Here is a 24651-nt window from a genome sequence, read left to right on the forward strand (position 1 = left end):
AACAGCAACGTAACAGGGATGCATGCCTAGGAGGCTCAGCATGAGTGTCTGCCTTTGGCTCAGGGCGTGATCCTGGAGTTCCAGGATCGAGTCCCACATCAAGCTCCCTGCATGGAGCCTGCTTCTCCCTCTGCCTATGTCTCTGCCTCTATCTCTCATGAATAAATAAATAAAATCTTTAAAAAAATAGCAATGTAATAACACCAGACCTGACAATAAAGTTTTTTTTTTAAATCTGATCTTAGAAAATATTTTTGTGGGGATCCCTGAGTGGCTCAGTGGTTTAGCGCCTGCCTTTGGCCCAGGGCGCGATCCTGGAGTCCCAGGATCGAGTCCCACATCGGGCTCCCGGCATGGAGCCTGCTTCTCCCTCCTCCTGTGTCTCTGCCTCTCTCTCTCTATGTCTATCATAAATAAATAAATCTTTAAAAAGAAAATATTTTTGTTTTACTTAATGCCAGATCTGTAAGAAACAGTTTTATCTTACACTTCTATGTACACAGAGTAGCATGACAACCCATTTACCGAATGCCAAATTAAAAAAAAAGGAGCATGGAGGGACGCCTGGATGGCTCAGTCAGTTAAGCATCTGACTCTTCATCACAGCTCAGATCTTGATCTCAGGCATGAGTTTAAGCCCCATGTTGGGGTTCATAATGGGCAGGTAACCTACTTTAAAATTATATATATATATAGTAAGGAATATTTTTTAAGTTCAAATATTTTAAGTAAGATCTGCAATTGCAGAACAAGGGCAGTTTTGTAAAGCCAGCAAATCAAAGTTCTTAAAATCCAAAGAATAGTCTAAACCTATCAAAGGGGAAATTAAAACTGCAATAGCTGGATTTGGTAGGCCCTAAAGTATAGTAACTCATTCTATGAGGCCAGCATTACCCTAATAACAAAACCAGACAGAAACATCACAAGAAGTAAAATCACAGACCAGTTATCTCTCATGAACATTGATGCAAAAATTCCCAACAAAATTTTATTAAAAGGAATTCAACAATGTATAAAAAGAATTACACATCATAACCAAGTGGAAGTTATCCCAAGTATGCAAGGCTGGTTCAGCACCCAAAATCACTTAGTGCAATCTGCCACATCAACGGACTCAAGAAAAATCACATGATCACAACAGCAGATGCAGAAAAAGCATTTGACAAAATCCAACACCCCTTCATGATTTAAAAAAAAAAAAAAAAACTGTCAGTAAACTAGGAATAGAAGGGAACCTCCTCACTTTGATAAAGAACATCCATAAAATATCTGCAGCTCACATCATACTTAATGGTAAGAAACCAGAAGTATTCCCAGGAAGATCAGGAACAAGGCAAGGATGCTCCCTCTCAGACTACTGCTTTAACATTTTACTAAATGTCCTAGCTAATGCAGGGAGAAAAGAAACAGAAATAATAGGTAGACGACTTGGGAAGAGAAAAAGAAAACTGCCTTTGATCACAGATGACAGGATCATTTATGTAGGAATTTCCAAACAACTGATTTAAGAAACTCCTGAAACTATTAAGTGATTATAATGAGATTGAAGGATACAAAGTTAATATATAAAAATCAACTGCCTTTCCACATACCAGCAATGAAAAGTTGGAATTTGAAATTAAAAACAAAAATATGGCTTCCACTGTGGAAAACAATATGGAGCTTCCTCAAAAAAATAAAAAATAGAACTACCTTATGATCCAGTAACCCCATTTCTGGCTATATAACCAAAGGAAGTGAAACAGGATATAAAAGAGATACCTGCACCCCTGTGTTCACTGCAGCATTATTCACAACAACCTAGATATGGAAACAACATAAGGGTACATCAACAAACGAATGGATAAGGATGTGGTAAATTATATACACGATCGAATATTATTCAGCCCCGAGGAAGATGGGAATCCTGCCATCTGTGACAACATGGGTGGACACTGAGGGCATTATGCTAAGTGAAATAAGCCAAGCAAAGACAAATACTGTATGATCTCACTTACATGTAGAATCTTTAAGGAAAAAAAAAAGCCAAACATTTGGAATCATAGAGTAGAAAACTGGCTGCCAGGGGCTAGGGGATGGGAGAAATAGAAACATAAATATAAAAATCAATTGTTTTCCTATATACTAGCAATGAACAACTGGAATTTGAAATGAAAAACACAGTATCATTACATTAGCACCAGAAAAACGAAATACGTGTCTAAATCTAACAATATATATATATAAGGTTTACATAAGGAAAAACTACCAAAGTCTGATGAATGAAGTCAAAGAACTAAACACTGGAGATATTCCATGTTGGATAGAAAGACTCAGTATTGTCACTATCAGTTCTTTCTAACTTGATCTGCAGATTCAACATCATCCCAGTCAAAAATCCCAGAATACCTCACAGAGTGCTGAAGAAAAAGAACAAAATGACACTATCCAACTTCAAGACTTAGAATAAAGCTACAGAATTCAAGATAATATGGTGGCAAAAACAAAACAAAACCAATAGATTAATGAACAAAAGAGCCCAAAAATAGACCCACAAAAACAGAGTCAACTGATCTTTGACAAAGGAGCAAAGGCAATTCAATGAAGAAAGGACAGCTTTTTTTTTTTAATTTATTTTTTATTGGTGTTCAATTTACTAACATACAGAATAACCCCCAGTGCCCGTCACCCATTCACTCCCACCCCCCGCCCTTCTCCCCTTCTACCACCCCTAGTTCGTTTCCCAGAGTTAGCAGTCTTTACGTTCTGTCTCCCTTTCTGATATTTCCCACACATTTCTCCCTTCCCTTATATTCCCTTTCACTATTATTTATATTCCCCAAATGAATGAGAACATATAATGTTTGTCCTTCTCCGACTGACTTACTTCACTCAGCATAATACCTTCCACTTCCATCCACGTTGAAGCAAATGGTGGGTATTTAAGGACAGCTTTTCAAAAAACAGGCTGAACAACTGGACATCCACGTGAAAAAAAAATAAAAACAAAAGCAATAAACTAGACACAGACCTTATACCGTTCTGAAAAATTAACCTCAAATGGATCATAGACTTAAATGTAAAATACAAAACTATAAAACTACTAGAAGATAGCATTTTTATAAAAGCTAGGTGACCTTGTATTTGGCAACAACTTTTCAGACACAACATCAGAAGCATAATCCATGAAAGAAAATATTGATACAACTAGACTTCATTAGAATAAAAAACTGCTCTGCAAAAGACAGTTAAGATAATTTTAAAAATGAACTAGAAGTGGGAAAAAATATTTGCAAAAGACATATTTGACAAAGGGCTTGCATATTTACAAAATATATACAAATACATAAGAAATATATATAAGGAACTCTTAAAACTCAACAATAAGAAAACAAACAACCCAGAGGCACCTTCAAATACATAAGAAATATATATAAGGAACTCTTAAAACTCAACAATAAGAAAACAAACAACCCGACTCAGACGCTTAAGCATTCAACTCTTGATCTCAGCTCAGGTCTTGATCTCAGGGTGGCGAGACTGATCCCCACACTGGGCTCCACACTGGGCATGGAGTCAACTTAAAAAAAATTAGTTAAAAAAAAGAAAAGCTCCACACTGGGCATGGAGTCAACTTAAAAAAAATTAGTTAAAAAAAAGAAAAGAAGTAAAAAGAAAATAAACAACCCAATTAAAAAATGGGCAAAAAGTAACGTATACAGATGACAAATAAGCATATGAAAAGACACTCCACATCATATGTCATCAGGGAAATGCAAATTAAATGATGAGATACCACTACACACTTACTAGAATGACCAAAATTCAGAATACTGACACCACCAAATGCTGGAAAGGATGTGGAGCAACAGAACTCTCAATCATTGCCAGTGGCAATGCAAAATGGTGCAGCCACTTTGGAGGACAGTTCTGTAGATTTTTTTCTTTTTTAAAGATGTATTTATTTATTTGAGAGAGAGCACATACAGTGGGGGGGGGGGGGGGCCAAGGAGAGAGGAAGAAGCAGACTCCCTACTGAGTGCCGGGCTCACTCTCAGGACCCTGAGATCAAGACTCAAGCTGAAACCAAGAGTTGGACACTTAACCAACTGAGCCACCCAGATGCCCTAGCTTCTGCAGTGTTAAAACTAAACACTCCTACCGAATGATCCATGGGAGTATGAGGGAGGATGAATGGGTAAAGCAGGTAGGATTTTTAGAGCAATAAATCTTTCTGTATGATACTATAAGGGTGGATAACGTCATTATACATTTGTTAAAACTCATAGAAAATACAACATAGGGGCGCCTGGATGGCTCAGTGGTTAAGTATCTGCCTTCAGCTCAGGTCGTGATCCCAGAGTCCCGGGATTCAGTCCCACATTGGGTTCTCTATGGGGAGCCTGCTTCCTCCTCTGCCTATGTCTCTGCTTCTCTGTGTCTCTCATGCATAAATAAATAAAATCTTAAAAAAAGAAGGAAAGAAAATACAACATAAAGAGTGAACGTTAACCTATCAACATTGGTTTATCAATTATGATGAATGAACTACACTAATGCAAGATTCTAATAACTGGAGAAATGGAAGGTGGAGGATGAGGGGGCCAAAGGGAACTCTACCATCTGCTTGATTTTCTTCTATAAAACTCTAAAAAATAAAGTCCTACTTTTTTTTAAAGCAACAGACAAACATTAAAGAAATATTATGGGGACCTGGGTGGCTTAGTGGGTTAAGCATCTGCCTTCAGCTCAGGTGATGGTCCCAGGGTCCTGGAATCAGGCCCCATGTTGGGCTCCCTGTTCAGCAGGGAGTCTGCTTCTCTCTCTCCCTCTGCCATGCCCCCCTGCTTGTGCTCCCTGTTTTTCTCTCTCAAATAAATAAAATCTTAAAAACAAATAAGAAATATTACTTCTCCTGCCACTCTTCCTCAACTGTGCAAAGTTGGAAAAGAAGTTTTAATTTCCTTCCTCCTACCTACAAACTGTTCTATATCCACATCCATTTCTTCCCTGTACATATCAAAATATTTTCCTCTTCTGCTCACACCTCTTTCCACTCCCTCCCCTAGTCCTCCTCCCTCCTGCACCTGCTCCTTCCCCAGTCTGTAACTTGCTCAAGCTTCTTTCATAGGCCCAAAACAAAACCTTCCTTAGACCCCAAATGCATCCTTCTTTGAGTCCTTTTCAGAAAAGATCTAACCATTTTTGGACCTCCCATACACTCCCTGATGTACTGCAATCTGACTTCCAAGTCCTACTACCCTGGACTATTAACCCCATAAAGTCACTCGGGCCTTCATATTTGGTTATTGTATCCTCATGGCACCCCTGCAGCACTTAGCACTGAGGTCACTTCCCCCTCCTTGCTCTAGCCCCAGGCCAGCTGTGATTCTTTCTTAAGTATTCTTCCTCACTTATGAAATGTTTTTTTTTTTAAGTTTTTTTTTAAGATTTTATTTATTTATTCTTGATATATATATATATCAAGACAGAGGGAGAAGCAGGCTCCATGTAGGGAGCCCGATGTGGGACTCGATCCCGGGTCTCCAGGATCACACCCTGGGCTGAAGGCGGCACTAAACCGCTGAGTCACCTGGGCTGCCCATTAGATGTTATAATAGCCCACAAGCCCACCCCACCCCAAACTCCAGGCCTTCCTCTAAGGACTTCTTTCTGCATCACCTACCTGTTGTAACTACCAAATCTGCATGTCTAGCCCCAATTTCTCCCTCATTTCACACATAGACAATCAACAGCCCGTTACACACCTCTACCTAAGTCCACAGAAACAGAGACATTCCATTCAACAACCACTTCCCCCTATTGGATAATCCACTCCCTACAACTCACACATCTAGACTCCCTACAACCCCATCCCAGACTCAGCTCATCAGGTGAAAGGCAGACCCACACCAGATTTCCTGAGAAATAGAACTGATATCCAAATGTCTCAGTTGGACACCTAAACTAGGAAAGCATACACTGCCAAGGTCATGCACAAGTAAAAGGGAGGAAGCCAGTCAGCAGTGCATCAAGCAAGAATGAAGGAGACAGCACAGCCCAGGGAGAAAACGCAGGAGTAACCACCTTGGTGCTGATGACTTGGTAATTGGATATATTTCTGTGCTTAGGTTCTTTGAGAAATCATCATATTCTTCCCATACACTTTTTCCCCCCCACTAAGCAATTTTCAGTGGATTTCTATACTTGTAATCGAATGGCCGCTAAGATACTCTTCTCTGCACTATAAGAAAGGGGGAAAAAAAAATACTGCCAGTGAACTATGTCATGCCACTAAGATGTATTCTGATCTCAGGAACATTAAAAAGTAGGAAACGGTGTAACTTAGAATAGTGGAATCCAGTGCATACTTATTCCATGCATGCCCTTCCACCTCTAGAATGCCGGTGTTGTTTCCCCGCCAAACCTGATTCTATTCATCCTTCAAGACTAAGCCCCAACTTGAGCAGCCCCGGTGGCCCAGCAGTTTGATGCTGCCTTGAGTCAAGGGTGTGATCCTGGAAACCAGGGATCAAGTCCCACGTTAGATTCCCTGCATGGAACCTGCTTCTCCCTCTCTCTGTGTGTGTCTATCATGAATAAATAAATAAAATCTTAAAAAAAAAAAAAAAAAAAGACTAAACCCCAACCAACTCTACCCTTTTCCTGGACCAGCCCAATGGAAATCTAGAACACAGTAACTATTCTCTACTGTTATTCATTCATTCACGACAGACACAGAGAGAAAGAGGCAGAGACACAGGCAGAGGGAGAAGCAGGCTCCACACAGGGAGCCCGACGTGGGACTCAATCCCAGGTTTCCAGGATCACACCCCGGGCTGAAGGCAGCGCTAAACCCGGCAGGGCCACCGGGGCTGCCCTCTCTACTGTTACTTAAATTTTAATTAAGTCTTATCTCTCTAACAAGATTATAATGGGAGCAGAATTCTCCTTATTACATTTCAAATGCTACACAGAACCTCTAAATAAATACTAAAAATATTCATTTAATTTGGAAAAGATAAGATGTATTAAAAAGGTAGCAATATTCAGTTTTCCACCAACCTCAAGAAAGGACGACAAATTACAAATCATTTAACACATGAAGGAAAAGGGACGCCTGGGTGGCTTAGCGGTTGAGCGCCTGCCTTTGGCTCAGGGCATGATTCCGGGAGTCCTGGGATCAAGTCCCACATCAGGCTCCCTGCATGGAGCCTGCTTCTCCCTCTGCCTCTCTGTGTCTTTCATGAATAAATAAATAAAATCTTAAAAAAAAAAATACATGAAGGAAAGACCATTATAACTTTCTGGTTTTTAAAAAAATATTTTAGGGGATCCCTGGGTGGCGCAGAGGTTTGGCGCCTGCCTTTGGCCCCGGGCGCGATCCTGGAGACCCAGGATCGAATCCCACGTCGGGCTCCCGGTGCATGGAGCCTGCTTCTCCCTCTGCCTATGTCTCTGCCTCTCTCTCTCTGTGTGTGACTATCATAAATAAATAAAAATTTTAAAAAAATATTTTAAAGAGAGAGAGAGTGTGTGCGTGTGAGAGAGAGAGTGAGAGAGAGAGAGAGCACGAGCGCACAAACAGTGGGGAGAGGGAGCAGCAGACCCCCTCCCCTGCTGAGCTGGGAGCACAACGTGGGACTCAATCCCAGGACCCTGAGACCATGACCTGAGCTGAAGACAGACCCTTCACCCACTGACCCAACCAGGCATCCCAACCTTTTGCTTTTTAAGTGAGGGGAAGGAATTACATTGCAGCTAATGAGAATCAAGGATAATATGCATTTGTTGGTGCTCAACAATTTTGCCAGGGAACAAAATTAAAACTACAACAACAATGAAACTACATCCCCACCAGAACTGCCAAAATTAGGGCAGGCTGGGTGGCTCAGCGGCTCAGCAGTTTAGCGCCGCCTTCAGCCCAGGGCGATCCTGGAGACCTGGGATCGAGTCCCACGTCGGGCTCCCTGCATGGAGCCTGCTTCTCCCTCTGCCTGTGTCTCTGCATCTCTCTGTCTCTCTCATGGATAAATAAAATCTTAAAAAAAAAAGAAAAGAAAAGAAAAAGAAAGAACTGCCAAAATTAAAAGGACTGACAATAAATGTTGAAAGCAAGTGAGGCCACCGATACCCTTGGACACACGGCACGTGTGTGCACCAGAGCTAGGCCTCAGTGTGTGAATAACCCAGCTTAAGTGCGCGTGAGCACACCAGGAGACACCTAGAAACAGATTGTACTCACTACGCTATTTTCATACAATGCAACAGAACTAGGAGAATGGACTCCGCCTCTCAGACAGAATGCTGACCCAAAAAACAGAAACTGTATGTGACTCCATTTACATGAAATTCATCAGGCAAAACTAAGCTACAGTAAAAGACCTAACAGCAATTATCAATTGTCTTCAGGAGAAGGAATACTAAATGGAAGGGAGCAGGTGGGAGCCTATGGAATGCTGGGAATGTTATTTGATTTGGGGGGAGGGGTCGCAAGGGGGCAGTCATCCATAAAAATCCTTCCAGCTGAACCTGCAGGTGATTCCTCACCCAGATTCCAGATCAGAGCACCCATCGCCCAGCTGCTGTGTGTTAACTATTGTTGGCTCCTTAGTGCTACCTTCTCCGGATAATTGCCCTTACTTAGCTCAGAGGCCAGCAGTGTCACATTCCCGCCTTCGGCCAATGACCAACTGATGGGGGAGGGGGGCAGGTTTACAAAATTCTAACCCCCGTACGTCAAGAAGGGACAGTTCTATGATGCCAGCTACAGTCCTAAGTTCTCGGTGGGATTGGGCTACAGATAGACGCCAAGCAAGAAGACCATTTCCCTCCCTCAATTTCACATGCACCAAGGTCACCTCCTCAAGTTCTTCTTGGGACATGACCTAAGACACATTCACTTAAGGTTTAGTCCATACCTCAATCAAAAAGGATAAAAAAGAAAAATTGTTTTGCACTGGTAAACAGCAAGATGTACAATCTCCCCAAGATTCTGATGGACAGATGAGTACTTTCCTCAGACTAGAGTTGTCTTAGTAGTTGAGAACCTGGGCAGGGCATGCAGGGGCACCCTTGTCTGAAAGACAAGTCAGGAAATTATGAGCTGGTGGCCTGCCACCAGCTTGCTGTGTGCCATGTACTATCTATCCATCTGCTCTCTACTTCACCTGTACCCCAGATCTGCCCACAGAATCCCCAAGGCCTCTACTACCCTCCAAGGGCAGAAATTCCTCTATCTCATTTGTCATTTTCATGAATACCCAGGGCCGGGAGTGTTACCCACAGGAATCCTGCCACACCTACACAGTACCTAGTACCAATACCTACTTCTGCAGCCAGCTACCTTCATGCAAAACTCAAGACTTGAAAATTACCAGCAGTTCTCTACCAACTCCCTGCTGGGTTCCTTTCCTCTACCCTAGGAAACCATCACACGCACTCACCCAGGGCACGATCCAAGTTCCTCCTTGGATTCGAGCATTCCCCCAGAATTACATGCCAACACAGTTACCTGAGTAAGGCCAAAAATAGTATGCAAAGCATTTGCACATTTAAAAAATCCTTTTGTAAACAATCAGCTAATTAGATTCACTTACACTTTTCAAGCACTTTCAGCACGCAGACCACACATTTATTTTTAACCCGTTAAAATCTAAACAGACCGAAAAGGCGCCCACGAACCAGAACAGTGGAGAAGAGGTGAAAACAAGCGAGTGAAGCGACGCTGGCACCGAACGAACCATGTATCAGCAAGTCCGCTGGATCAATAGATGCCAGGCATCAGGGAGGACGGCAGAGTAACTGCAGCCTCGTCCCCTTATTCTCAACAACTGCAAGAGTAACAGACGACCGGGCCTCAGAGAGCAACGGTCCAGAGTCTCCCCAGCAACGTTTCCAGAAAGCCGGTCAAGAATAATCTACGCCGCTTCGGGTTCAGACACGTGGCCGAGGCGGCGGTCAGCCTCGATTTCGGGAGCTGCTGACATGGGCTCACACACCCGTTCGCTTGCTACAGCAGGAAACACTCCTTAGGTAGCGTCCTCCACGCGACCGCGATCTCAGGTCACGGATGACAAAGTATCCAGAATTCATCTCTGAGAAGAAACACAGCCCTTCGCCCGAGCGCTTTCACCTCGGGAACGGGGAGACTGGGCGCCCTCAGCGTCCCGGCGGCTTCAGGAGCTCGCGGACCTCCGCCGGGGCCTGGGCTGCAGGGGCGAGCCCGCGCGGCTCCGGCCGGACCCCCGCCCCCGGGCCTCGGCAGCAGGTGAGCCCGCGGATCCCCGCCCCTCGCCCCCGCCCCCGCCCCGGAGCCCGAGCAGCTCGCCCCGGAGGCCCAGCCGACGCCGCACCAACGCAGGCCGCTCTTACCTTCCTGCTGGCGCCGCCGAGAGACACTTTGGGCCTCGTTTTGAAATCCCCTTCAAAACTAAACATCTTTACAGCTTATCCCATCTGGGAGGAGCCCCCGACCCTGAGAGCAGCGGGGCGGGCGGGGCGGGCTCCGGGGGGAGGGGCCTCCGCGGGGAGGGGTCTCGGGGGGAGGGGTCTCCGCGGGGAGGGGTCTGCCAGGACAGGGGTCTCCCGCGGGTGGGATACGCCGCGCCGGGGGGCGACCCCGAGCTGGAGCCCGAGCCCGAGCCCGAGCCCGAGCTCGCCCTGGAGGCTGTGCCCGCCCGGCCTGCCCTCGGGGGCGGGGGGGAGGCGGCGACGCTGGGGAGGGGACGGCTCCTCCTCACCTCCCCCCTCATCCACGCCTCCCCACTGCTCCGGCCGAGGCCGAGGGCGCCGGCAGGGCCGCAGACCCCGCACTTGCACCGGGAGCAGCCGCCGGGAGGAAAGATGGCCGCCGGCCGGGGCTGACGTGCGCGGTCCCGCCTGCGGGCGCGCGCCCGCCGCCGACGCCGAGGCCCTCCACCCCGCGGGCTGCCGGCGTGCGCGCGCCCGACGCCGGCGCCGCGGCGCTCCTCGGAGCCCGCCAGCGTGCGCGCGCCCGCCGCAGGCGCGCCGGAGCTTGAGAAGGCCCCGGGGTGACCCCGCTCTGCGGCGAGGACGCTGGGGGAGGGGAAGGGGAGGGAAGGGAAGGGAAGGGAAGGGCTCCCCGGGGGAGTGGTGCTGGGGAGCCCCGCGAAAGCGCACTCCGGGGCAGGTGCACCCAGACGCTGGGCGCCGAGGGGCTCGTGCGCTTTCCTGGGAGGAGACTGGGAGCGGCCAGCGTGCGGGCCAAGTGCAGGACGCGGGGACCGGCACCTGCACGCCGTGTGCTCGTGCACTGCTGTGCGAGCGTGCACAGGCGCACGCGGACGTCCTACACGTGCAGGTGCACGCCCGTGCGCGCACACACAGTGCGTACACATAGGTGCGTGTCATCTACGCCCCGCTGGAACCAAACTTAGGACGCTTTATCCTAACGGTGCAATGCCCTGAGCCTTTTTAAGATTTTATTTATTTATTTGAGAGAGAGACCACTAGCAAGGGGAGGGGGAGGGGGAGAAGGAGGAGCAGACTCCCCGATAAGCAGGGAGCCCCATGCAAGGCTTGATCCCAGCACCCCAGGGGCATGACCTGAGCCAAGGAAGAGGCTTCACCAACTGAACCTACCAGGCGTCCCTTTTTAATGCTAGTTTTAATGAAGCACAAATTACTTTTCACAACACGATATGGGTTTCAGTCTCAAAAATTGTGCCATGTGTGCACACAAACTGTGAATGGGGTTGCATTACAGAGTGTGGTTCTTATAAATCAGGATCAAAAAACTTCGAAAGCCTCGGGAAGAGTACTCACTATACCACCTAATATATACAGCTCCTCTGATATGTCAACAGATCCTTGATTCAACAAAGATGTTTGACTTCTACCCCGTCCGAAATTTTCCAGATTTCGTAAATAGAACATCATGCTTTTCTTTAACTTGTCAGATGAGCAGTGCTTAAAACTATTGGTAATGTCCAGTATGTGCCCTGAGTGAGTGAGTCTGCTCACAGCTCTCAGAGTTGGCTGCAGATAAACTCTTCGACAGTCCAGACAATCCCAGTAGGTGTGAATACCACCCCTGGCTCTCCTGTACCAGCTTTGTTGGGAAGTAAGGCATGTGGCCTCCATCTGAGTATTTTTCCAATGTTTTAATTGACCAGGACCATGTGCAGGGAAGATGGTTCTATTTTTTTAAAAAAGCCAGCATTGGGCAGCCTGGGTGGCTCAGCGGTTTAGCGCCGCCTTCAGCCCAGGGCGTGATCCTGGAGTCCCAGGATGGAGTCCCACGTCGGGCTCCCTGCATGGAGCCTGCTTCTCCCTCTGCCTGTGTCTCTGCCTTTCTCTCTGTGTGTGTCTCTCATGAATAAATAAGTAAAATCTTAAAAAAAAAAAAAAGCCAGCATTGCTCTTGGTCTTAGGTTACACCTGCCACTGTGGTGTGAACACCATTCTGCTGGTTTATCAGGTGGCCTGCTGTGTGAGCCAAGTACTGCCCTAGAGCTCCACTAAAGAATCAGTCATCTGTCCCGAGCTAGAGGGAAAAATGGCTTATCAAAATATGATTCCTCTGAAAGATTTTTATTTATTTTATTATTAGTAGTAGTAGTATTGTTATTATTATTAGTAGTAGTATCCAAAATCTGTTTACTGGGATAGTGTCCCACTCTGAAAGATTTTTATTCATTATTTTATTATTATTAGTAGTAGTAGTAGTATCCAAAATCTGTTTATTGGGATAGTGTCCCACTCATCTTGATTCAGGGAGCTTTTAGTGCTGCTTCCGCCTGAAGGAGCATCCTTCTGTAAGCCTTGCTTTTCCTCCCATCGGCTGGCAGAGGCCAGTGGGGCAGTCGACACACAGAATTACCGTCTGTGTGCAGCTGAAGATGGTGGTGATTTTGTAGCATCCCAGGCACTTCACATCCATGAAGTAGGAGTTGAGGCTCTGCACTAGGTGCTTCTTCTTGTGCTTCCTCTTATCCTCTTACGGGGATGAGTGCAGGAGATCCTTTGCAAGGGGCATATTCTCGTGGGGAGGTCGTCACCGCCGGAAAGGGACTCTGAAAGATTTATAAAGACTTTTCTTAAATACTTTTAAGTAGAAATTTCAAGGCTAGGGATCCCTGGGTGGCGCAGCGGTTTGGCACCTGCCTTTGGCCCAGGGCGCGATCCTGGAGACGCGGGATCGAATCCCACGTCAGGCTCCCGGTGCATGGAGCCTGCTTCTCCCTCTGCCTGTGTCTCTGCCTCTCTCTCTCTCTCTCTCTCTCTCTGTGACTATCATAAATAAATAAAATCTTTAAAAAAAATAAAAATAAAATAAAAAAATAAATTTCAAGGCTAATGATGCAAAGTATAAAATGGTGTAATGGGTTCCCGTTACCTGTCACCTAGCTTTGGAGATTATCACCTCGTGGCCACTCTGGTATAATTCATGTCCCATCTCTTAACCACTCTCCCCACTATCGTGAAGCAAACTCTAGATGTCATTTCATGTAAATATGTCCGTATGTGTCTCCTAAAAAGGGGGGGAATTTTCTTTGAAGACATTATTCTATCATTATCATCCTACAAAAACTAACCACAGTTGTCAAGGATAGGTTGGGGATAAAGGTTCCCCACCATATGTGCTGACCCTAGAGCGTAAAGCCAGTGGAATGTAACTCCAGTGACCCTTAATTGTGTCCTATCCTTCTTCCTCTTCTAGAACGCAGCTTCTCTAGAGCACAGGAGCCAGCTGGCTCCCTCGCGGCTCTGCTCTAGTTGCTGTGCAATAGGCCCTCAAGTATTTGTGAATTGCATCCATGATTTCTAAAAGGCTGTGGAAAGAGGTAGGTTAAAATCAGGTAACTATTACTCAGCCATTAAGACAGCTAAACTGCAACATATTGACAGCACCAAATCCTGGCAAGGAGGTAGAGAAATCCAGCTTCCCCCATGTAAAATGTTACAGCCATACTGGAAAAGCGTTTGGTCATTTCTTTTTCTAAAAAAATGAAACAGGGGATCCCTGGGTGGCTTAGCTGTTTAGTGCCTGCCTTCGGCCCAGGGAGTGATCATGGAGACGCGGGATCGAGTCCCACATCAGGCTCCCTGCATGGAGCCTGCTTCTCCCTCTGCCCGTGTCTCTGCCTCCCTCCCTCTCTCCCTCTGTGTCTCTCATGAATAAATAAATAAATAAAATCTTTAAAAAAATACTATTTATTACTAAAATAAAAACAGTAGCAACATAAGCAAAGTACAAGGTGAAAATTTCCATCTGCTTTGCATTGCCTTCACCCTGCCTTTGAGATGATCTCTCTGCCTTAGTTCCCTCTCACTAGTCTAACAAATCACCAAAAATCTCGTGGCTTCAATAACACAAATGTATTACCATACTGTTCAGGAAGTCAGGAGTCTTGTGGAGGGCACCTGGGGGGCTCAGTGGGTAAAGTGTCTGCCTTCGGCTCAGGTCATGATCTCAGGGTCCTGGGATGAAGTCCCTCACTGGGCTCCTGCTTTGTGGGTGTCTGCTTCTCCCTCTCCCTCTGCCCCTACCCTCAGCTTGTGCTCTCATGGGCACATTCTCTTTCTGATAAATGAATAAAATCTTTAAAAAAAATTTAAAAATCTCACCAGGCCAAAATCAAAGTGTCTACAGGGCTGATTCCTTCAGGAGGCCCCAGGGGAGACTCTATCTACCTGCCCTTTCCAGCTTCTAGAGGCTTCCACATCCTTAGCTGGTGCCCCATCCATCATTCACATCACTCCGTCCTCTGCTTCTGTCCCCACACCTCTCTCTACCTAACCCTCCTCCCTCCCTCGTATACAGACCCCTGTGTTTACACTGGATCCACTCAGATAATCCAGGATAATCATCCCATCTCCAGATCTTTAATTGAACCTCGTCTGCAAAGTCACTTTTTCCAGGTAAGGTAACATATTCACAGGCTCTAGGGATTAGGATGTGGGCATCTTTGGAAGGAGAGGCATTATTCTGGGTACCATGCTGTCTACTGGGGATTGTTCTATTTTTAAAAGAGATCAGGGCACCTGGCTGCCTCAGTGGGAAGTGCGTGTGACACTTGATCTCAGGTTCGTAAGTTCGAGCCCCAAGTTGGGTGTGCAACATACTTTAAAAAGAAAAGAGAGGGATCCCTGGGTGGCGCAGCGGTTTGGCGCCTGCCTTTGGCCCAGGGCGCGATCCCGGAGATCCGGGATCGAATCCCACATCAGGCTCCCGGTGCATGGAGCCTGCTTCTCCCTCTGCCTGTGTCTCTGCCTCTCTCTCTCTCACTGTGTGCCTATCATGAATAAATAAAAAAAAAAAAAGAAAAGAGAGATTGTATTAACCTCCAAAACCCCAAAATCTTTTTTTTTTTTTTTTGGTACCAAATGTAGCATGGATATCCTTCCATGACAGGACTTAGAAATCTGCATTAGGGGGCACCTGGGTGGCTCAATCAGTCAAGCAACCAACTCTTGGTTTCAGCTCAGGTCATGATCTCAGGGTTGTGAGATCGAGCCCCACATTGAGCTCTATGCTTAGAGTGGAGTCTGCTGGAGAATCTTTCCCCCTCCCTTTCCCTCCCTCTCTGCTCCTACCCACCACCTCCCCCCCACCCCAGCCCATGCTCACATGCTCTCTTTCTTTCAAATAAATAAATAAATAATTTTTAAAAAATGTACTGCATTAGTTGCATTGGCTACCTAGGATCTCATTGTACAGATGGACCATAATTTATTATCTCACCATTTCCCAATTGTTTGATGCTGAAGTTGATGTCATTTTTTTGTTACAAATTCTGCCACAAGAACATTCTCATGCTTAGGAATGAATTCTTCCTGTGGGGTAGACTTCCTAACATTGCATGGCTGAGTTGTAGGGGTGCAAGCTTACATTTGATAAGGTCAGTTCCTCACTCTCCCCAGAGGATATACTCCCTTCCTTTGGGATCATCCTAGAAATGCTGGTGAGCCATGTAGGTGCTGCCTCAGAGACTCTGGAATTCATCCAGAGAGAGCATTCATTAAATTAACACCGAGGCCACTGTACACCCAAGGCTGGAAATTCACTCCTTCCTCCATTTATCATGCCCCCCAAAATCCACCCACATTGTCTGGTAGAATTAACCAGAACTCATGCAATGAGAGGAAGTGATCACATTTTTTCCAATAATAAAATACAAAAAGACTCCAGTATATTAAATTAGAAAGAAATACACAAAGAAACAAGGAAGAAAAGAAAGAGAAAGAGAAAGAAAGAAGAAAGAAAAGAAAGAAAGAAAGAAAGAAAGAAAGAAAGAAAGAAAGAAAGAAAGAAAGAAAGAAAGAAGAAAAGAAAGAAAAAAAGAATTTTGTTGCAGAAGTGGGGATGATAGTTGATAGTTGCTGGTCAGGGAAGGTCTTGGGGGAGCTTTCTCAGGTACTGGCTGCACTTAGCCTGGGGGGTGCTAACTTTGGTATCATTCTTCGGAATGTGGATAGATTACACATACCTCCTGTGTGTGCAATGATTTTAAGGATAAGATCCTTTTAGAAAGACCTCATTGTCTTAGCTTGGGCTGCCGCAACAGGACACCACAGACTCTGTAGCTTACAAACGAGAGAAGGCCCAGCGATCTGATGTCTGGTGAGAACCACTTCCCGGTTCACTCTTGGCACCCTCCCAGGTTCTCACATGCAGAGCTGAGGGGCTCCCTGGGCCCCAGCATAAGGGTGCTAATCCCAATCCTGAGGGGATTCCTCTGGATGTGGCATCACTTCCTGAAGCCCTACTTCTCAACAGCATCACGGGGGGCGAAGGGGCGGTGGCGATAAGGATATCAACATAGGAATGGGGGGACAGTCCATAACATGAGTAACATGGCAGTAAGAAGATGCCCTTAATTTGAATAAATACTCCTCTTCCATTATATTCCAGGGGAAGGAAAGTACAAAAATTAAATCGCTTGCTTTGCAAGATGGAAATCCAAGGGAATTGGAGTGTGCACCAACAGCTGAGGAGTGCCCCCTCTCACAGCTCTTCTCCGGCGCACGTGGAACGTTCTCCAGAGTGGGTCACACGCTCGCTATCAACAAATCTTGGTCCGTGTAAAAGGACAGAAATCCAAATATGTTCTCTGACCAGAGCGGAATGAAATGATCATTTCCTGGACAGGGAAAATTTGAGGGAGTCACAAATGTGGAGCTTAACACATTCTAGATGGTCCCTAGCTCAGGAAGAGATCGCAAGGGGAACCAAAAAAGCCTGTTGAGATGAATGAAAATCCAGAGAACACTCTGGAGATCATGGCAGGGGCAGCGGTATCCCAAGCACAGGTAGATAAAATTTTAGGCTCACAAAAATGTGGCTCACCTGTGCCAGTTAGGCCCCCGTGCCAGGCATTCTTGGTTCCTACCGAGAGGTTAATTGTGCAACGTGGCCGCCACATCCAGAGGAGGAGGCCGATTTACCTGGACCAGTTTTTCAGAAAGCTGGACCCAAGATATTGCAGTTTTGCGAACTTTACAAATCTGCGGTGGGACAGGCCCAATAAGCAGACCTGACTTGGGTCATCTTTCTCTCCTACCCCAAATGTCTGAAAGCCCTCATCTCTTTCCCCCTGAACTGTGTCTCTGGCATGGAGGTCCGCCAGGAGTGGGCTCCGCCGTGGTGGTTTGGGAACCGTGAGTTTCCCCCACAGGGGCCCTTGGCCTGCGCCTTACTGCAGAATTGCTAGACCTACAGCCCATTGATTAGGGAAGTTTCCTCGTATCCCACATTGGATACAGCTGATTCCACGCTGAAGGTACTATGCGGGCTGCCGTGGGATCACTGGGCCCCTTCCCTCCGTCTGTACCCTTGCACAGCCAGCGTGTCTCCCCATCTGACCTGTTCCATGCCTTGTGCCGAGGTGGAGGCCGTGCTCCAGCAGCTGGCCCCAAGCCCTTGCTGTGTGGCCGAGATGCCCTCCAGGTTGTGCCCAGGCTGAGGCCCACAGCCACACCTTCTCTGATGTTCTCACCTGGTGCAGGACCAGGACAGTCAGGGCACACGTGGCATTTGCATGCGGGCAAACCTACCATCAGCTGCACTCGCCCAATGAGGTCAAAACTTTGTATGGCCCAAGATGAACATCCTCTCGCTCTGCTGCAGCAGTAGAGGTGGCCCCACGGCGGTGGGAAGCCTCGTGTGCTGTCAGCTGTGCCAGCACTCGGCACCACGCTTCTGGAAACTGGGGTCAGCGCAGTGCTCCGAGGCCTAATGTCCAGGGCCACATGCTCTCTCTGGACATAAAATGTGCCCCCAAAGGCCTGTCCCATGGTCCTAGTCACCATACGTGACTTTGTACCTTAAATGTAGAGACCAGGAAGTGAAGGTACAAGAGGCTGGGGATGTACGAAAATAGGCAAAGGCCCACAGCCACGTCCAGAAGCTGGAGGCAGGTCCTGTGTGACGAATGGAGTGAAACAGAGCTCCTGAGTCATAACCAGGCTTTGCATTGATCAGTGTTTACCTTTCTTCTCTTTCTCAGAAAGCTCTTTAAGATTACAGGCTGTGGGCAGCCCAGGTGGCTAAGCGGTTTAGCACCGCCTTCAGCCCAGGACCTGATCCTGGAGACCTGGAATCACGTTCCACGTCGGGCTCCCTGCATGGAGCCTGCTCCTCCCTCTGCCTGTGTCTCTGCTGCTTTCTATCTGTGTCTCTCATGAATAGATAAATAAAATCTTAAAAAAAAAAAAAAAAAGATTATGGGCTATGAATTATTTATTTACTTTTGCTAAAAACTGAAATGAATCTAATACAAAATGGCCTCATCCTTTCGAGTTGCCTTGTCTATATGGCCATGTTACCTTCTTCCTATTGTCACTAACAGGTGCACATATGTCCGTGCATGCTTTCCACTTTCAAACATTCTTTTTTTTTTTTTTTATGATAGAGAGAGAGAGAGAGGCAGAGATACAGGCAGAGGAAGAAGCAGGCTCCATGCACCGGGGAGCCTGATGTGGGATTCGATCCTGGGTCTCCAGGATGGCACCCTGGGCCAAAGGCAGGCGCTAAACCGCTGCGCCACCCAGGGATCCCTGCTTTCCACTTTCAAAGGAAAATAAAGTTTAACATGTTTTCTTTTCTTTTTCTTTCTTTCTTTCTTTCTTTCTTTCTTTCTTTCTTTCTTTTTTTGCTATGAGGGTCATATTTTTATTTTAGTTTTATTTTTTAAACTTAAATTCAATTAATTAACACATAATATATTATTAGTTTCAGAGGTAGAGTTCAGTGATTCATCAGTTTTATATAACACCTAGTGCTCATCCCATCTCGTGCCCTCCTTCATGCCCATGCCCCAGTAACTCCATCCCCCCACCCCCACCCCTCCAGCGACCCTGTTTGTTTCCTATGGCTGAGTCTTTTTTTTTTTAAGATTTTATTTATTTATTTATTCATGAGAGAGAGAGAGAGGCAGAGGGAGAAGCAGGCTCCATACAGGGAGCCCAATGTGGGACTCGATCCCAGTACCGCAGGATCATGGATTGGGCCGAAGGCAAGGCACTAAACCACTGAGCCACCCAGGCATCCCTGACTAAGCGTCTTTTATGGTTTGTCTTCCTCTCTGATTTCATCTTGTTTTATTTTTCCTCTCTTCCCTTATGATCCTCTGTTTTGTTTCTTAAATTCCACATGTGAATGACATCATATGATAATTGTCTTTCTCTGATTGACTTATTTCACTTAGGATAATATCCTCTTGCAAATGGCAAGATTTCTTTTTTTTTGATGGCTGAGTAATATTCCATAGTATATGTATACCAAATCTTTATCTATTCATTGGTCAATGGACATCTGGGCTCTTTGCATAGTTTGGCTCTTATGGAAATTGCTGCTATAAATATTGGGGACAGGTGCCCCTTCAGATCACCATATTTGTATCTTTGGGGTAAATACCTAATGCAATTGCTATAAGGTAACATGTTTTCTTGTTGCAAAGCATTGTGCCACAGCAGCCTTGGGTCCCAGCCCTGCCTATGTAGGGGTCCTAGCCCTGCTGTCCTGGCTGTGTGACTTTGGATGAGTTTTGTAACTTCATCAACTTCACCTGCCAAATTGGCAGGCCCAGATAGCTCTTGAGATCGAGGTCTTGGTGATACAAATATATGGAACGAACGTTGCCATTGTAGTCTATTGTTTGTACTAAACATCTATACTCAAAGGACATTTTGCCAAGTGCCCAGGAGAAAAAAGAAAGTTTAACAAGAAGCAATATGGAAAGGCCCAGCATCAGTAATACGTTGTTAACATTTTACTGATTCTATTTTTATGCATTATCATCATCATCATTTTAATCACTTAAAAAGGTTAGACAATTAAGAGTGTCAACATGCGGGAGGCAGGAGGCCAAACTGCAAATGTTCCAAATTGCCTTGGCCTGCTGTTAGCTGCCAGGACAGTCAGGAGAGCTCTTCCTCCCTAAGCTGAGCAAAAGTATTAAACCTCCAAATGCACTGTGTTTTGGAAAGAAACACACTTACACTTTTGTTCAAAGTCACCTACAAGTAACTAAGTGCTAGAGTATATAAACACAGCAGTGGAAAAAAGAAGCAACTATGTTTCAAGCATTCATTTTCTGACTGGCATCATAGTCAGAAAATGGATTCTTTTTCACATTAGCTTCTCATGGCGACCCTACGAGATAAATACCATTATCCACATCTTACAAACCCAGAAACCAAAGCTTGGACACTCTAATAACAAGTCTGACAGCTAGTCTGCACATGGCTAAGGTTCAAATCCAGAGCTACTGCATAACTTCAAAGCCCTCTGTCCCCCCCGACCCCTCCCTGCTCAAGATACATTGCTTCATAATCTACGTCAACTAAGATTTAATTTCTAGCAACATAGATGAAGTTTTGCCTTAAATATTTCCATAAACATTTTTTGTTTACTCTGGGAAAATAATGCTGTAAAACAAGCTGATGTTGTAAAGACAATATTGTAAAGAGCACTTCACTTAAGTACTTTCCAATAGTTAAACATCAGGGCAGCATATGCTGCCAAAGAATGAAGACATTTTATTTAAAATTACACTGGCGCAAGACCATCAAAGTATCCTTAACATTTTCATTAAATTGAGATACGGATATAGTTAGAGTAGTAAATCTCTTCTGATACAAGGTGTTCATTTAAGAGCCAAGGCTCTAAGCAACAGGGAGCCTGAAGGAAAATCCAGAAAAATCCGGCCTTGTTCAGAGCTCTCTATGAGCAGTCAGGCCACACAGCAGTCAGTTGTAATTCAGACAAGGTCTAAGCAGGTGAATCCTCCAGCTATGACCTCAACAGTGTCTGCAGCAGCATCAAATGAGTGTTTGCAAGGGATGGAGAGAACCGAGCTGGGTGTCTGGTCTAGTAGGCTTTATTAGTCAGGCATGTGAGGCCAACAGACTGGACAAAACTGCCAAGTGAAACAGTAGTATGCTAGGTCCCAAGAGGAGGGGGCTTGCCACACCATGGGGGCCATGTGGGAAGCACTAAAGCAAGTCAAGAGGTGTGGGGGCAGGTGATGGTGACGTGGGCAAGATGGGCAAGAGCTTTCCCTGTGGTTTCTGCTGAAAGGAATGGGCGGGCAGGGTAATTAGGCTTAGGATTGGTTGGTTTGAACAACTTAGGAGGACTCTGGGGCATAGGAGCCACCCCCAAATCGTTGGGACCTTGCTCTAGGGTGCTTAGGGCAGATGAACAGTGGCCCAGAGTGTGAGGACCCAATAGAATAGGTGATAGGGGTATGGGCTCCAAATTGCTTAGTTTGCATTTGTGAAATGCCCTCACAGGTGGACAAGTGTCGACTGTCCCTAAGCAGTGGCCAACCCTGGGTAGGCAGAGCCTCCAGGGCCAGTGAGGCCCAGACATCAAAGTCTCAGAACACAGAAGATAAAAGATGTGGTTAACACAGAGAACCGAGGCTGCCAGCCAACAACCAGGAGAAAGTGGCATCTTGGAAGTGGCCCCTCCAGCCCCAGGTGAGCCTTCAGATGAGGCTGTAGCCCCAGAACCATTTTGATTACAAGTTCCCAAGAGACCCTGAGGGAGAACCACCAGGCTAAGCCATTCCCAGATTTCTGACCTACAGAAACTGAGATACAAAATGTTTATTGTTTTAAGCCACTGGCTGTTGGGGTAATTCTCTAGGCAGCAATACAGCTCTAAGGCAAATCTGGATCTGCCCAGAGTTAATAAGGCCAGGACTGTGGGTCTGATACCAGGAAAAGCAGTCAAGCTGGATCCTGGCACTGCTGTTTACAGTACTCAGACCCTTGAGATACAAGTTCTCCAGAGAAAATTGCAGAACCAATTTTTAGTCAGTTCCAGAGGTTTCCAGATGGAGGTGCTGGTGGGCTGGAGCACCATGTGTCTGCTCTAAAGACACCCACCTGGATTGGAATGGCCCATGACTGAGAAGGGGCTGTGGCTCCCTCTCCCCCAGGGGCCAAGTGCCAGCAGCTGCACCCCCAGGCCTGCCCTGTGCCCAGCTTCACCTTTGAGCCATGCCGGATCTCAAGGACTGCAGAAGGCTTTTCTTTGATGCAATTCACTTTCATAACTGCTTCTGAAATGCCTGTTCCACTCCAGTCACCCCCGGCCCCACGGGTCACAGCAGGGTCTGATGAGGATGCAGTGGTGGGTTGGGAACTGTGCATCTGTCACACTCACAAAGCCACCTGAGGTTCCCACCTGGGAGTGGGCACACAGAGGGAGGTGTGTGGTAGAATGGGCTGAACTTATTTTAACTTTTAAAAATTAAACAAAAAATGTGAAACATGGAAAAGTCACAATCACAGTTGGAAGAACTGGGCGCCATTGCCCAGTTGCCCTGACGGTTCACCTTTGCCGCTTGAGCTCCGCCAGCCACCTGTAACCACTTCCTGAGACATTCCAGAGTAATTTGGAGTTTTCTTCCTGGTTCAGAATCCAGTTGAGGAACAGACATTACATGGAGCTGTTATGAGTCTTTAATCTCATTTGATCAGAAGGGGCTATTTTTACAAGACTAAGCAGATAGCAGGCAGAGGGGAGGAGGCTTCCAGAACCACCTGCAGGGTTTGCCCATCACCTTTCCTCCATCCCCTTCCGTGTTTTGCTTGCTCATGAGTTAAAGTGTGGCTGTCTGTGCCATATTTTGACCATTTTCCCCTTAAAACACTGCCTAGGTCTAGAATTAAAAGCTGTACCTTGATAACGTGGTGGCCAGTGTCCTCATCGGTGTCCAGCACATGAGGGGAAAGCAGCTCATGGTCGTAGGAAGAGCCCCTGGCCTCAGGCTGCAGAAGAAGCCTGTCCTCCTCTAGATCCTGCCTCGTGGGGGCTTTCGAGGGAATGTGCCAGAGAAGCAGGGGGCTCAGGGGAGAACAGTCTGGGAAGCTGGCACCACTACCCAGGGCCTCCGCACTGACATGTTTCAGGACCGCCACGGCCTTGCTCCTACTGGTGGGTAGAGCAGGTACGTCCTCCGACCTTCTCTGTCTCCACTCGGGTCGGAGTTCTGGGGACACCAGCAGGTTGCCCGGTCCATCCTGTAGTCCTCCCCATTAGCGCCTCCAGCCCTGTTTGTGGCCCGTCTGCCACCGAGCCTGGCAACCGTGGGTTGGCCTCTCCTCAAGGTTGGCCTTCAGGTGCATAGAGCCACCCCCATCTCTGCACCCCGAGCACGCTCGTCTTGGGGACCTGCTCAGCAGGATCCTACTCGTTCCCAGCTGGCAGATACCTAGGGGACCAGAGTCTCCTTCAAGATAAGGGATTCTATCTGAAAGTCTGCCACTATAATCGAATTTAAAAGCAAGAAAACCCTTATAACAAACTATTGAATGTCATAGCACATTGTATTTGAAATTTGAGGGAGCCTTTGATCTTTTTTATTTTATTTTATTTTTTTTCCTTTGATCTTTTTTAAAAAAGATTTTATTTATTTATTTGACAGAAACAGAGTGAGCACAAGCCAGGGAAGGGGCACATGGAGAGGGAGAGGGAAGAGCAGACTCCCCTGGAGCAGGGAGCCAGATATCAGGCTTGATCCCAGGACTCATGACCTGAGCCAAACGCTTAGCCCACTCCCCGCAGCTCAGGAGCAGCTTGGCACCTTTGTGTTACCAACAGCGGTTGGGGCAAACACAGCTGACTGCTTTCTGAGGAGGGCCACGGAACTGTTTTCAGTCCCTCCTTCAGGACTTTCCCACACCCCCTCCAGTCAAGGGATGGGGTCTAAGGAATGAGCTAAACCTAACCTGTTTTGTACTTATGCATTTTTTTATTAGTGGCAAAATACCCACAACGTAATATTTACCATTTTTTATTTATTTATTTATTTATTTATTTATTTATTTATTTATTTGCTTATTTATTTAGAATATTTACTTATATAAGTAATCTCTGCACCCAACATGGGGCTTGAACTCACGACCCTGAGATCAAGAGTGTCTCGCCCTTCCAACTTAGCCAGCCAGATGCCCCCCGTGCTAACCATGTTAAAGTGCACAGTTCTGTGGCATTAAGTACATCCATATTGTTGTGCAGCCATCACAACTCCGTCTCCAGAACTTTCCATCTTCCTAAATTGAAACTATGACCCCATAAAACACTAACACTCCTTGCCCCTCTCCCCATGCCCATCCTCTACTCTCCATCTCTATGGATCTGATGGTGCCGGGGACCTCATGAAAGTGGAATTGTGCAGTATTTGTCCTTTG

General features: G+C 46.3%; 1 protein-coding gene and 1 pseudogene across 4 annotated transcripts in view; both read right to left on the reverse strand.

Moving 5' to 3' along the window:
* The window catches only part of UBE3C (ubiquitin protein ligase E3C), a 127153-nt gene extending 116311 nt beyond the window's left edge, over positions 1–10842 (reverse strand). For 2 of the 4 annotated variants that reach the window (XM_077849511.1, XM_077849510.1), the window contains exon 1: positions 10354–10841. In XM_077849511.1, the coding sequence (XP_077705637.1) occupies positions 10354–10419 (66 nt within the window). In that variant the 5' untranslated portion in view covers positions 10420–10841. Of the gene's footprint in view, positions 1–9722; positions 9743–10353 lie in introns of those variants that run through there. The other 2 variants (XM_077849512.1, XM_077849513.1) reach the window with 2 other exon arrangements.
* Positions 10843–12669: 1827 nt separating this feature from the next.
* Positions 12670–13009, reverse strand: LOC144284028 (small ribosomal subunit protein eS27-like pseudogene; annotated as a pseudogene).
* Between the last annotated feature and the right edge of the window lie 11642 nt (positions 13010–24651).

Source organism: Canis aureus, chromosome 15 (assembly GCF_053574225.1).
Source record: "Canis aureus isolate CA01 chromosome 15, VMU_Caureus_v.1.0, whole genome shotgun sequence".
NCBI classification, from domain to species: Eukaryota; Metazoa; Chordata; class Mammalia; order Carnivora; family Canidae; genus Canis; species Canis aureus.